The sequence below is a fragment of the Schistocerca serialis genome, chromosome 2 (genome assembly GCF_023864345.2).
Source record: "Schistocerca serialis cubense isolate TAMUIC-IGC-003099 chromosome 2, iqSchSeri2.2, whole genome shotgun sequence".
Taxonomy (NCBI): Eukaryota; Metazoa; Arthropoda; class Insecta; order Orthoptera; family Acrididae; genus Schistocerca; species Schistocerca serialis.
Window position 1 is genome coordinate 798,471,575 of NC_064639.1, and position 14,494 is coordinate 798,486,068.

At 38.7% G+C, this 14,494-nt stretch overlaps 1 protein-coding gene across 2 annotated transcripts in view; it reads right to left on the reverse strand.

Moving 5' to 3' along the window:
• LOC126458039 (uncharacterized) overlaps nt 1-14,494 on the reverse strand; it is a 425,031-nt gene that overhangs the window by 19,654 nt on the left and 390,883 nt on the right. For both annotated transcript variants that reach the window (XM_050094831.1, XM_050094830.1), the window contains exon 25: nt 11,620-11,716. In XM_050094831.1, the coding sequence (XP_049950788.1) occupies nt 11,620-11,716 (97 nt within the window). The remainder of the gene's footprint in view (nt 1-11,619; nt 11,717-14,494) is intronic.

Consider the following 14,494-nt stretch of genomic DNA (forward strand, 5'->3'; position numbering starts at 1 on the left):
TGTACAGAAGCCAGGGACTTAACAGACCCACAACGCAGTAATGAACATGTCCTCCAAAAGCCTCACTCCCACAGAAATATCAATCCTATCCAAAGGCCACATGCCCAAATTCAACCATGCTGGGCCTCTTAAAGGCCTTCTCCCAGTCCCTACACTGGATAAACTTATTCATCTTTAATGCTACCGGTCAGACTCAATCCTGAATTAACAATGAACCCTTTCTGACACAGGGCATTCTTCCATCCAAACACGATCCACCCCATTGGTCCCAAATCATCCATTAACTTACCAAAATTTCCTAATCTCAAACCTTGCCTCACCATTATTCCATAATAACATCGAAACCAATCCATCACCTAAAAACTGATTCTCAACTTAAAATACTATCAGCCAACAAAGTCCCCATCACTGTGGTTATAAGCTGCATGTGGAAGGTCTCTGCCAGCTCATATATACATCCAACTACATGCCCAGCCAACTTGACCCATTCCAGAAATCCAGCACGATCTCCACTTGATCCTCAAATCTTTAGGTCAATCCCATAACCTCTTTCTGACTTTATCTCTCTCATCACTCCTACCACTTCCAGCAGGCCTACCTCCAACAAGCTTCGTAAAGTTCATATACCCAACCAGCCAGGACACTACAATGTGGCTGGTTACTGTGCTCCCACAGAGAGAATTCCTGCTCTTGTGGACCAACACCTTCAGCCTGTTGCTTGTAACCTACTCTCCCATATAAAAGACAGCAAGCATTCCCTCCGCTGACTCTCTAGGGTTCCTGTTCCTTTGCCACTCGGCACTCTACTCATCAGTGTTGATGCCACCTCCCCTAGACTAACATCCCCAATGTGCATGGCCTTGCTACTACTAAGTGATACCTTTTCCAACCCCTGACTAGTGCTACCTTTTCCGACCCTTGACTGACTCCAAACCTACAACCTCCTTTCTGATCACTATGACCAACGATATCCTCACCCACAACTACTTTTCCTTTGAATTCATCACCTACAAACAAATTCATGGTACAGCAATTGGCATTCACATGGTACCATCCAATTCTAACGCATTCTAGAGAATTTCTTCCTAACCACCTAGAATACCTAACCCTTCACCTGGTTCAGATTCAATGATGACATCTTTGTGATATGGTCTGGGGGTAAGTACATCCTATCCTCTTTCCACCAGAACCTCAACCTCTTCTCTACCATTCACATCACTTGTCCTCTTAAGCCCAACAAGCCAAGGGTGGCTACATCAGTACCTCTTCAGCATCAAACCTACCAACTATAAACAATACCTCCACATCAACAGCTGCCACCAATTCCACAGCAATAAATCACTACCATACAAACTAGTCACCTGTGGTCATCACATATGTACTGACAACTAGCCTGTTTCTAAATATGTCAAGGGTCTCACTGAAGCCTTTACAGGTCAAAATTATCCCACAGCCTTGTCCAGAGTCTCAAACCTTGCCTCACCATCATTCCTAAAATTCCTCAACATGAAAAGCACCTCACATCTGTATGAAAGAACTGCAGTCCAACACCTTAAAACTGATCATACCTGCCAACAAATGATACACTACTGTGGTTATGAACTGCAGGGATTACCTGGTGAAGGGACTATACCAGATGTTAAATACTTTTACCTACAAGCCCTGCCAAAGTGACCCAGTTCCAGAAATGTAGGAGGGATCTCCATTCATACCACAAATCTTTCACTCATTCCACAAATGTTTAGGTGCATCTATCTCTCTGCTCACACCTACCACTCCCTGCACTCCCAACTTCCATAAGCTTCCTAAAGTTCATAACCCAACCACCCAGGATGCCTCATTGTGACTGGTTACTGTGCCACCACACAGAGAATCACTGCTCTTGTGGACCAACACCTTCAGCCTATTACCTGTAACTTAACACTCCTACATAAAAGACACCAACGCTTCCCTCCACTGACTGTCCACAGTTCCTGCTCCTTTGCCACCCAACACTCTGCTTATCGGCGTTGATGCCACTTCCCTATATGAGGTGTGTTCAAAAAGTAATGTGATTTTATATTTTTATGAAAAAATATTTATTTATTCATCAATATTCATGTTGTCCCCTTCAAAGTAATCCCCCTCAGATACAACACACTTGTGCCAATGCTTCTTCCAATCCTCTAAGCACTTCTCACGACCACTTTTTGATACTTGATTACTTCCAGAGATGCAGTTTTTATTTCCTCAATCAATGAACATCTTCATCTTCTCATAGGTGTCTTCAGTTTTGGGAACCAAAAAAAGTTGCAAGGGGCCAAATCCTGTGAATGTGGTGGCTGAGGCATGATTGTTGTGTTGTTTCTGGCCAAAAAATCTCTCACAAGCAACGATGAATGAGCAGGTGCATTGTCGCGATGAAAAAGTCATGATTTGTTTTTCCACAATTCCGAACATTTTTTGCATATTGCTTCTCGAAAATGGTGTTTAACATCAAGGTAATACTTGTTATTGACTGTATGACACTGAGGAAAAAATTCATGATGCACACTATGCCACAGTAATTGGAACAAAACAGTGGGCAAAACTCTGATCAAATGTGGCGCGCTTGTTTTGGTGTTGGCTCTCTGGGATTGGGCTTTGATTTCAATGTCATAATTGTAAACACATGTTTTGTTACCAGTTATGGCCCTTTTGACCAAATCAGAATCATCATTGATATTCAAGAGCTCCTGAGTGATGCTCATGTGACAGTTCTTCTGATCAAAATTGAGAAACTTTGGAACATGCTGACACACATCTCATGCCCAAAACATCAAAAAACAACTGCATGACATGAGCCGATTGATATCCTCAGCAACTTCTCTTATGGTAATCTGATGATTTTCCAAAACAATTTTCTTCACAGTTTTGATGTTATCATCTGTTGTTGATGTGCTGGGGTGTCCAGAGCAAGGTTCATCATTGGCATCTTCTCAGCCATCTTGGAAGAACTTGTATCAATTGTAAACATCTTTCTTACTTAGAGCACACTCAACATATGCCACTGTCAACATTTAAAATGTTTTTGAGCACTTGATTCCCTTTTTCACAAAAAATTTGATGGAAATTCCTTGCTCCAAACCTACCGTATTTACTCAAATCTAAGCTGCACTTTTTTTCCAGTTTTTGTAATCCAAAAAGCCACCTGCAGCTTAGAATCGACTGCAAAGCAAGCAGAAGTTCTGAAAAATGTTGGTAGGTGCCGCCACAACTAACTTCTGCCATTTAATATATGTAGCGACACAGGCATGCTTTGTAGGCACGAAGATAAATACTGGCGCCAAAACCTCTGCGTCAGTAAATAAATTTAAAAGAAAAAGGTGGAAGATGAGCCTTTTTTCTCCGCCCCGAGTTTCGACCACTGCATTTTTATACATTATCCAACAAAGTAAATACAAATTCCGTATTGCTCACCACTGAATGTAGCAGAATTCAATGTACTACGAAAATCCGACTGGCAAGACTGTTTGGGATGTTTGTCAATATGGCCAACTCTACTTTCTGAATTTTTTCCTACCTGTGAGAAGAGATTGTTGCTGATAGGAACCTGATGAAATGTGAATCACATGCAGTATTCTCTTCACCATGAGAATAATACGAATATCAACATTTTGCCATGTATTCTTTCGTGTTTGCTGCTATCTCATTTAAATCCTGTTTGCCTAATAAACTACAAAACTAGAGTGAGACAACAGCAAACGCGGAAGAATATACGTATCGTGTCATGTTTATATTCGTATTATACATATGCCTAACAGTGATACAATCAGAAATGAAGCACGGCAACTGACTAGATTTTTAATTCTAAGATGACTCTAATTTCTGTGCAGAATTTGATGTACTAAAAAAGCGGCCACAAAAATGTTCAAATGGAGAAACATTTTCGCCTAACTCTTGTTCAGAACATGTTCTATCATACGCAGTTTATTATTTGGTTCTTGTTGTTCATTATCAAAGAAAGCAGCAGTGTAAGTAACAACAAATAGCAGTTTCTTGCCATTGTTTCGCTAATGAGACGATTCCTCTCTTTTTTTTTTTAATTGTAAGCGGCAGTACGCGCACAAAAGCAAGCCATGCTGCGAGCGGCGACAGGCCGTAAACATGCACTATCAGAATGCGACAAACAATGCATGACACAGTACAGTAATGCATTTTCTGCTTAGAGTGACGTAAACACTTATAACAAAGAAAATGGCACTTATCAGATCAAAGCAAAATAAGCAATCGATTCAAACCAGACGAAGCACGTGAAAAAGGAAGGGTACCCGTATAAATACGGATGGAGCGCCTCTCACCATGAATCTTGAGCCCACTCCTGAACCTTTCTTTTGTTTCCATCATTGCTTCTGTGATGTACAGATTGAACAGTAGGGGTGAAAGACTGCATACATATCTTCCACCTTTTCTAATCTGAGCACTTCATTCTTGTTCTTCCAATCTTATTGTTCCCTCATGGTTCTTGAACATTGTGTATGATACCCATTTTTCCCTGTACCTTATTTCTATTTTTGTCAGAATTTCAAACATCTTGCATTATTTTACACTATCAAATGATTTTCCAGGTTGACAGCTCCTATAACATGCTTTGTTTGTTCTTAAATCTTGCTCCCATTATCAATCACAATGTCAGAATTCCTGGTGCCCTTGCCTTTTCAAAAGCCAAACTGATCGTCATCTAAGAGATCCTCAATTTTCTTTTTCATTCTTCTGTATACTATAATTGTCAGTAACTTGGATGCATGAGCCATTAAACTGATTGTGTAATAGTTCTCAAACTTATCTGCTCTTGCAATCTTCAAGATTAATAGTTCTCCAAAACTCTGATAGAATGCCTCCAGAGTCATGGGTTCTACACACAAGCTTGAATGTTACTTTGCTGCCACTACCTTGAAAGATGTCAGAAATTCTGAAGGAGTGATATCCATCCTTCCTTCCTTATTTGATTACAAGTCTTCCAAAGCTCTATCAAACATTAACTCTAATATTGGACCCCCCCACCCGAAGTCTCCCATATTAACACCTATTTCTTCCACAATCATGTCATTAGATAAGTCTTTCCACCTGTAGAGTCCTTTAGTGTACTCATTCCATATACACAGTCTACCCTCTGCACTTAGAGGTGAATTCCCATCCTGCTGATTTCATTCCTAGGTGATTTATATTTATGTAGTCCTGAATTTCCCTGAATATTTTTGTGCTTCCTTCAACTGCCAATTAGTTGAAGTATTTCTTCTGTTACCCAATGTTTATTTGCAGCCTTCTTCCTTGTACCTATGTTAATCTCTCCAACTTCTGTAATCACCCTTTTTAGAGATGTCAATTCTTTTTCAACTGCTGCCTACAATGGCATTCTTTATTGCACTCTCTATAGCCTCAGAGAACTTCCTCAGTACTTCAGTATCCCACTTCTTTACACATTTGTTCCCCAAGGTCATGCTCATGTCTAAAAAGGAGAAAGAGTGGCATGAATACACATTCAGTGAGATTAAATTGCTCAATAGAAATTGTCTCATCCATGTATTATATAATAGACCTAAATTTGGGCCTCTCTAGCTTTGAATCTGCACTCTCAAACCTTGAATCTCTGTATGAACATGTAATTGTAACTGGAGATATCAAACACAAATTTTCTAAACAGCTCTTCATTTGTGTCAAAATATGAGGACATACTTTCCCACTCAAACCTTACACTGATTCCACTTTGGCCTATTCGTCATACAGTAGACATTTGTACATTTATCAATATATTCACAACCAGAGCTCCAACTGCAGTAATTCGCAGCAATCATATTTCTGCACTGGCTTGTCTGTTCCTGATGTACTAATCATGACTTATTGATTACAATGCCCCAAGATCAAACTGCAAGTGGTGACTTTTAGAGATTTTATGCACATGAATATGTCTGAGCTTACAGCTGACTCCTATGACATTTTTTGGCAGATAATGGCAGGAAATAACTTTGACATAAATAATAAAGTATCCAACTTCACTAAGAGGCTAAATAATTTACATGGCAAACATGCTCCTCTAAAAATAGTAAGGGTAAGGAGAAAACCTGCACCATGCCTTGCAGACCACCTCAAACACCTTATGTGTGTCAGAGATGCAGCACACAGAACATACAAATGGGTTCTGATAATCATCTCATCTACAAGTAATTACTCAGTCAAGTTAATCAATCTGTGAGAAATGCCAAGCTCAGGTAAGCCCTCTCACTAACTGAGCACTTTCATAGACTTGCTATCCTGTGGCAGAAACTATGAGATCTAGGAATAGGCGGACCCAAAACTGCAGCTGAACCTCCAGTTCCTACTGAGGATATAAATGAGTATTTCACGAAGCCAATGTCTTTACTTGACCAATGCACAAGTGCACAGACCAACCATACTCTTAAAGCATCAATGTTTGGTACAGTAAGCCCAAACACAGTGTAGAAGTCAATTTCACAAATATGTTCGGCAGCTGCAGGGAACAATAATATAACAGTGCAATTGATCAATCTTCTCATCAATCCTCTACTGGCCAAAATAACGGATATTTTCAAACGTTCTCTGACCTCCAGCTTCTTTCCAACAGCCTGGAAGCAGAGACTCATAAAAATACTATCCAAGAAGAAACTACTATCCAAGAGGAAACTACCAAACAGCCCTCTGACTACAGACCTATTTGCATTCTACTAGCTTTACCCAAGGCTCTAGAGTACGTAATTCATGAACAGTTTATTTATTAATTATTTAACATCAAATACCAGTCTGGTTTTCAGCAAAACTGCAGCATGACGATGACTGCTCTTATAAAAGTGAATGATGAACTGAAACTAGCTACGGATAAACAACAGGTGACTATTATGAACTTTTTGAATTTCTCAAAGCTTTCTAGACTGTTAACTCTAACATTGTACTTGCTAAACTCACAAGTCAAAATATTTTTCATTATTCAAATTGTTGTTATTCTAGCTTGGATTTTCCATTGTTTGAAACCAAGAAGAAACTGAGAAAAGAAATTAAATTTCAAGTTTGCTGATAATATTGCAATTCTGACAGAGGTGGCAAAAGAATTGTAAAATCATCTGAAACTGAGAGAGACCTACTAAAAGTAATATATGAGTTTTACTATGAATGTAGCATAAAAAAAGGATGATGCCAGAAGTAGAGAGAATATGAAATTTAGACTAGTAAAAGGATGAAAATCTTTCCTGTCTTTCCTGAAAAAGATAAATTTTATATGTTGAATATAAATTAATCATTAGGGAATTGTTTCTGAAAATATTTATCTGTATTGTAACCTAATACTGCAGTGAAACATGGATGATGAATAGTATATGGAAATGGAGGATAGAAAAATGTGATGCTACAGAAGAAAGCTGAAGATCAGATCCTTGGATTGAGCAACTAAGGAAGAGATACTACATGAAATTGTCAAGAAAAGAACTTTATGGCTGACAGGAAACTTCCTGAGGCATCAGAGAATAGTTAATTTGGAAATGGAGGGAAGTGCAGAATGTAAGAATTACAGAGCAAGACCACACCTAGACAGTAAGCAGACTCAAATGTATGTAGGGTGCAGTAGCAGATATGAAAGCACTTGCCCAAGATATATTAGCGTGGATAGTTTTTGGGATGAACACAACAACAACAACAACAAAAACAACATTTATGTGTTCTCAGATTTATACATTTGAATTTCAGACTGATCACTATCTGGGCAGGCAGGTTAAGGGCATCAAACCAAAATCCATTTTGTAAAATGACTGACACCTATGCTTCATATAATATCTTCTCTGTGGTTCATTTGTTGAATAAAACTATGATGGTAAAATTTTAAATAAATGAGTTGAGAGCATCCATATTCAAAATAAAATCAATGTACATTTATTTTTACACTGATAACCATATTAACCTGCTTTCAGTTTACATTTTTCATTAATCTTCACAAAATTAGATCAGCAACCTGTATAAACCCCAGGGAATCTAAACAATTAACAATCATTTTTCCAACAGGATTGCGGTGATTTGGCAACATCTGCTTGAATATGATTATGTCTTGACTGAGTGTAAAGTTTGATGCTGAATGACTATATACAAACAGGGTGGTCCATTGATCATGACTGGGCCAAATATCTCACGAAATAAGCGTCAAACGAAAAAACTACAAAGAACGAAACTTGTCTAGCTTGAAGGGGGAAACCAGATGGAGCTATGGTTGGCCCGATAGATGGCACTGCCATAGGTCAAACAGATAGCAACTGCGTTTTTTTTTTTTTTTTTAAGATAGGAAACCCCATTTTTTATTACATATTCGTGTAGAACATAAACAAATATGAATGTTTTAGTTGGACCACTTTTTTCCCTTTGTGATAGATGGCGCTGTAATAGTCATAAACATATGGCTCACAATTTTAGATGAACAGTTGGTAACAGGTAGGTTTTTTAAATTAAAATACAGACCATAGGTACATTTTAACATTTTATTTCGGTTGTTCCAATTTGATACATCTACCTTTGTGAACTTATCATTTCTGAGAATGCATGCTGTTACAGCGTGATTACCTGTAAATACCATATTAATGCAATAAATGCTCAAAATGATGTCCGTCAACCTCAATGCATTTGGCAATACCTGTAACGACATTCCACTCAACAGTGAGTAGTTCGCCTTGCGTAATGTTTGCGCATGCATTGACAATGGGCTGACGCATGTTGACAGGCATTGTCGGTGGATCATGATAGCAAATATCCTCCAACTTTCCCCACAGAAAGAAATCCAGGGACATCAGATCTGGTGAACATGCAGGCCATGGTACAGTGCTTCGATGACCAATCCACCTGTCATAAAATATGCTATTCAATACCGCTTCAACCGCATGCAAGCTATGTGCCGGACATCCATCATGTTGGAAGTACATCGCCATTCTGTCATGCAGTGAAAAATCTTGTAGTAACATCGGTAGAACATTATGTAGGAAATCAGCGTACATTGCACATTTAGATTGCCATCAATAAAATGGGGGCCAATTATCATTCCTCCCATAATACATTAACCCACCAAGATCGCTGATGTTCCACTTGTTGCAGCCATCGTGGATTTTCTGTTTCCCCAATAGTGCATATTATGCTGGTTTACGTTACCACTGTTGGTGAATGACACTTCCTCTCTAAATAGAACGCGTGCAAAAAATCTGTCATCGTCCCGTAATTTCTCTTGTGCCCAGTGGCAGAATTGTACACAACATTCAATGTCTTAGCCATGCAATTCCTGGTGCGTAGAAATATGGTATGGTTGCAACTGATGTTGATGCAGCATTCTCAACACCGACGTTTATGAGATTCCCGATTCTCACTCAATTTGTCTGCTATTGATGTGCGGATTAGCCGTGACAGCAGCTAAAACGCCTACTTGGGCATCGTCATTTGTTGCAGGTCGTGGTTGACATTTCACATGTGACTGAACACTTCCTGTTTCCTTAAATAACGTAACTATCTGGTGAACGGTCTGGACACTTGAATGATATCATCCAGGATACCGAGCAGCATACATAGCACACACCCGTTGGGCATTTTGATCACCATAGCCATACATCAACACTATATCGACCTTTTCCACAATTGGTAAATGGTCCATTTTAAAAAAGGTAATGTATCACAAAGCAAATACCGTCCGCACTGGCGGAATGTTACATGATACCACGTATTTATACGTTTGTGACTATTACAGCACCATCTATCACAAAATGAAAAAAGTGGTCCAACTAAAACATTCATATTTCTTTACGTACTACATGAATATGTAATTAAAAATAGGGGTTCCTATTTTTAAAAATGCAGTTGATATCTGTTTGACCTATGGCAGTGCCATCTAGCGGGCCAACCATAGCGCCATCTGGTTTCCCCCTTCAAGCTAGAGGAGATTCGTTCTTTGTAGTTTTTCCATTTGTTGGTTATTTTGTGAGATATTTGGCCTGGTCAGTATCAATGGACCACCCTGTATATACACTGAAGCACCAAAGAAACAGTTATAGGCATTCATATTCAAATACAGAGATATGTAAATAGGCAGAATATGGCACTGCAGTCGGCAACACCTATAGAAGACAACAAGTGTCTGGTGCAGTTTTTACATTAGCTACTGCTGCTACAATGGCAGGTCATCAAGATTTAAATGAGTTTGAATGTGGTGTTACAGCCAGAGCAAGAGCGATGGGACACAGCATCTCTGAGGTAATGATGAAGTGGGGATTTTCCCATAATACCATTTCACAAGTGTACTGTGAATATGAGGAATCCAGTAAAACATCAAATCTCTGATGTCACCGCAGCCAGAAAAAGGTCCTGGAAGAATGGGACCAATGACAACTGAAGAGAACTGTTCAACATGACAGAAGTGTAGCCCTTTGGCAAATTGCTGCATATTTCAATGCTGGGCCATCAACAAGTGTCAGCCTGCAAACCATTCAATGAAACATCATTGATACCAGCTTTCGGAGCTGAAGGCCCACTCATGTACCCTCGATGACTGCATGATACCAAGCTTTACATCTTTCCTGGGGCCGTCAACACCAAAATTGGATGGTTGATGACTGGAAACATGTTGCCTGGTCGGACGAGTCTTGTTTCAAATTGTATCGAGCAGCTGGACGTGTATGAGTATGGAGGCATCATGAATCCATGGACCCTGTATATCAATAGGGGACTGTTCAAGTTGGTGGAGGCTCTGTAATGGTGTGTGGGGTGCACAGTTGGAGTGATATGGGATCCCTGGTACATCTAGATATGACTCTGACAGGTGACACGTATGCTAGCATCCTTTCTGATCACCTGCATCCATTCATGTACATTGTGCATTCCAACAGACTTGGGCAATTCCAACAGGACCATGCAACACCCCACATGTCCAGAATTGCTACAGAGTGGTTCTAGGAACACTCTTCTGAGTTTAAATGTTTCCATTGGCTATCAAACTCCCCAGATATGAACATTATTGAGCATTTTTGGACATGCCTTGCAATATGCTGTTCAGAAGATATTTCCACACCCTTGTACTCTTACAGATTTATGGACAAGCTTGCAGGATTAATGGTGTCAGTTCCCTCCAGCACTACTTCAGAATTAGTTGAGTCCATGCCATGTCATGTTGCGGCACTTCTGCATGCTCGTGGGGGCCCTACACGATATTAGGCAGGTGTACCAGTTTCTTTGTCTCTTCAGTGTATATCCTCATAAGATGAACTAGGAGTCTCTATCAATTTAATTCGTTGTACTATTGTCTGTCTGAATTTTACCCAAAACCAGTGTCTCACCTGACCACAGTAATCACAGGGATTTGTCACCGTGTGCTGGTGAACCATCTTACATTTCTGCTAACAGATTTTCTAACTTGTCCTTATGCCTCCTATTCATGCATAGGACATGAAAAGTATATCATCTTCTTCTTACTGCTACTACTTGAATAGAACTAATACTATAATTTGCATCCATGCCTCGTGTTTACTCTCTTGACTTGAAATATAGTTTTCTCAAAATATTCGGTTCACAGTTACTTTCTAAAATGCCTTCATCAATAAACATAAAAAAGTGGATATATTATTTTTACATTACCTTTAGAACGAAGAACTCCTGCTGGATTGGGTGCATTTTTTCTAAGCTTAATTCGAAAGTCAACAGGAATATCCTTTGCTCCAGGTGGCTTATAATTCTGAAAATGTGGTGTGTTAGATCATAAGAAACATGTAACGGATGTCACAAAAGTTTGTAAATATACACAATATTGAGCTAATAAATTAAACTCTACAAGTTACTGTAGAAAACAAAGCACTGGGTAGGTTCTAGATACCATTATTTGTCTCCATTTTTCATGCTCCATTTAGAAATGGAGTGAGAGATGACAATCTGTATGGCTCCATATACAATACTTCTTATCACCTTATTCTTATCAGTCTTTCACAAGACATACAGTTCTGCAGAAAAGTCTTACTGTTTTGTTCTACATACCACATTTGGTAATGTTTTCATTTTGTTTTGTAGTTAGTACATTAACAACATTTTACCTGACTTCTGTAACATTTTAGGCCAAGTATTGGTTACTTAAATAGAGAATCTGATCAGATATCGAATAGTGTATTAACTGTCATCGTGGAACAGGTTCTTTACTATCATTTCCACACTCATTTGTCAGCATATAACACTTGTGATACCTATGTCTACACAATATCATAATATTTGGCTTTTATTCTTATGATTAGCCATGATTACAACCACATTTGAAAAAATGCAAATATTCAAAAGTAATAGGTTATGAAGCAATTTCAATATGAGTTGTGCTAAACTCATTTGATTTGCAAAACTGCTGATACTAGATTTCCATTTGGGTTTTTATGCTTCTAAAGTAATACCCAAAACTTCGAAAGTCACTTACAGAGATATACAAACATACAAATGTAACTTTGTTTAAAGAATTCTCACTACTGCTACTAGAGCCATTTTCATTGTACTGTTAAACACAGGATCTATAATTCATACTTTTGTAATTAATTAACATCAATTCAATCTAGAATTAGTTCTTGAAAAGCATCAGTGTCTGTTCAGTTTTTATCATAGATATTGTCTTCCATTTCACCTGCATAAGGAGATTGAAATGTAATTGCTTATTTAAGTTCAGAATAAATCCACTTTGTTTCACACTCAGAAGCTAAAAAGCAGAAGTTGTTTGGGTGTTAAAGATGGAAGATGTACTTTGGTAGTACACTTTTATGTCAAAGTGTTGCCTCTTGTGAAATTTTTTATCACCTAAAGCTGACATGAACTCGCTGACTGAATAAACAAAAGTCTTCATGGGAATTAGACAATCAGTGTTTTTTTCTAGGAAATGACAGACCCATTTTATATAGAAACTACACATTGGAAAGTCAGAACCTGGAGCAGACAACTACACAGTTTCTATGCCAACCAGCACAAGTCTCAAGATAAGTATATGCTAATGCTCAGTTTTCTCACAATACATGGCTATGACAGAGCTACAATCACATCATGACTAAAATGTGCAGACCAACTTCCAGTTGAGAAACAGGGAGATGTTTGATCTTGCAAACATAAAAAATCTTTTGCCATAATCAAGTTTTTATTTATTTATTTAGAAAACATTACCATTACAATAACACTGTTTCCACTAATCTCATTTCCATTTTTAAGTGTGCTTGCAAGATAAAAAATATTTTTTGCAAGAAGATCCAACCTATGCTGCTGCATTTGAATTGTCACTCTAGTTGTTTGAGAATATTATGAGACAATACTGTTGGTACTATTTTGGAAACCTGTTTGCACTGTGTAGCTATCTCAGAGAATATTTGGCATATTAAAGCCATGTGACCCAGTGTCTCAAAAACAATCAATCAAAAAGTTAGGGTCATGGGAAAAAGTACAGAAAACATAAAACAGATGGAAAAAAGGACTGGCTCAGAACTGTGGAGACAATAACTGGGGACCAGAAAGAATATAATTACTAAAGTAGCAGTTTATTCCCTTATGATGTATTATGTCTCTTGTCCTATGTTCCCACTGCTCATTTTCTGTAGCAGACGTGAGACTTTATAAACTACAGTAGTCCTCAATTTTCCCCAGTGTGCTTTTATTAATGGTTTCTTAATTTAGTAATGGGAAGTTTCTTCGCAGTTCTATCATTCCCAGTTGCACAAATTTACAGATTGCTCTGTCTTGCTGCAGAATATACACACCTACAATAACTCACTAGTTTGTCTATATTTTTTCCAAACTCTATAGCACCTACAGGTGTGCATCATAATGAAATCAAACCACATACACTCATGGTTAAATGGAATGATGTACTTCTTATTACCACTCCTATTTGTCTGTGGCGGTCTTGGAAACTGACATAGGGCCGGGAGAGTAGTGTGCTGACCAGAGGCCCCTCCATATCAGCATCCAGTGCCGCCTAGAGGCTGAGGATGACACGGCGGCTGGTCAGTACCATTGGGCCTTCATGGCCTGTTCAGGAGGAGTTTAGTTTAGTATTTGTCTGTAAGCTGCTAAATGTCTACAATGAGACTGGATGTTGTCGGGGTATGAACTGACAATACAGGTTTGGAGAGTCGAATGACTGGTTTCATCAGAGGAGAGGTATCTGTTAATTAAATTTATAAGGTATTGTTGTCATACAGGTCAGTAAAAGCATGAGTTTTATGTAAAGACTGGCTTTTGATGACTATTTATACTTTTGACTTGATGAGTACCCATCATTGCCCTGGTATATATTTATTTCAGTTCTATTAATCCATCTCCTCCTACCACCTCTCTCTGCCTTCTTTGCCCCCCCCCCCCTTTCTCTACGCATCTCCTCATCTTTCCTTTCTATGTCCATCTCCTCTTCCCCCACTACCTATCCATCTCCTCCTCCCCTTCCCTCATATCTCCAGAACTATATGTCTTAGAATGATATAAGGTTGTAGGTATATTCAGC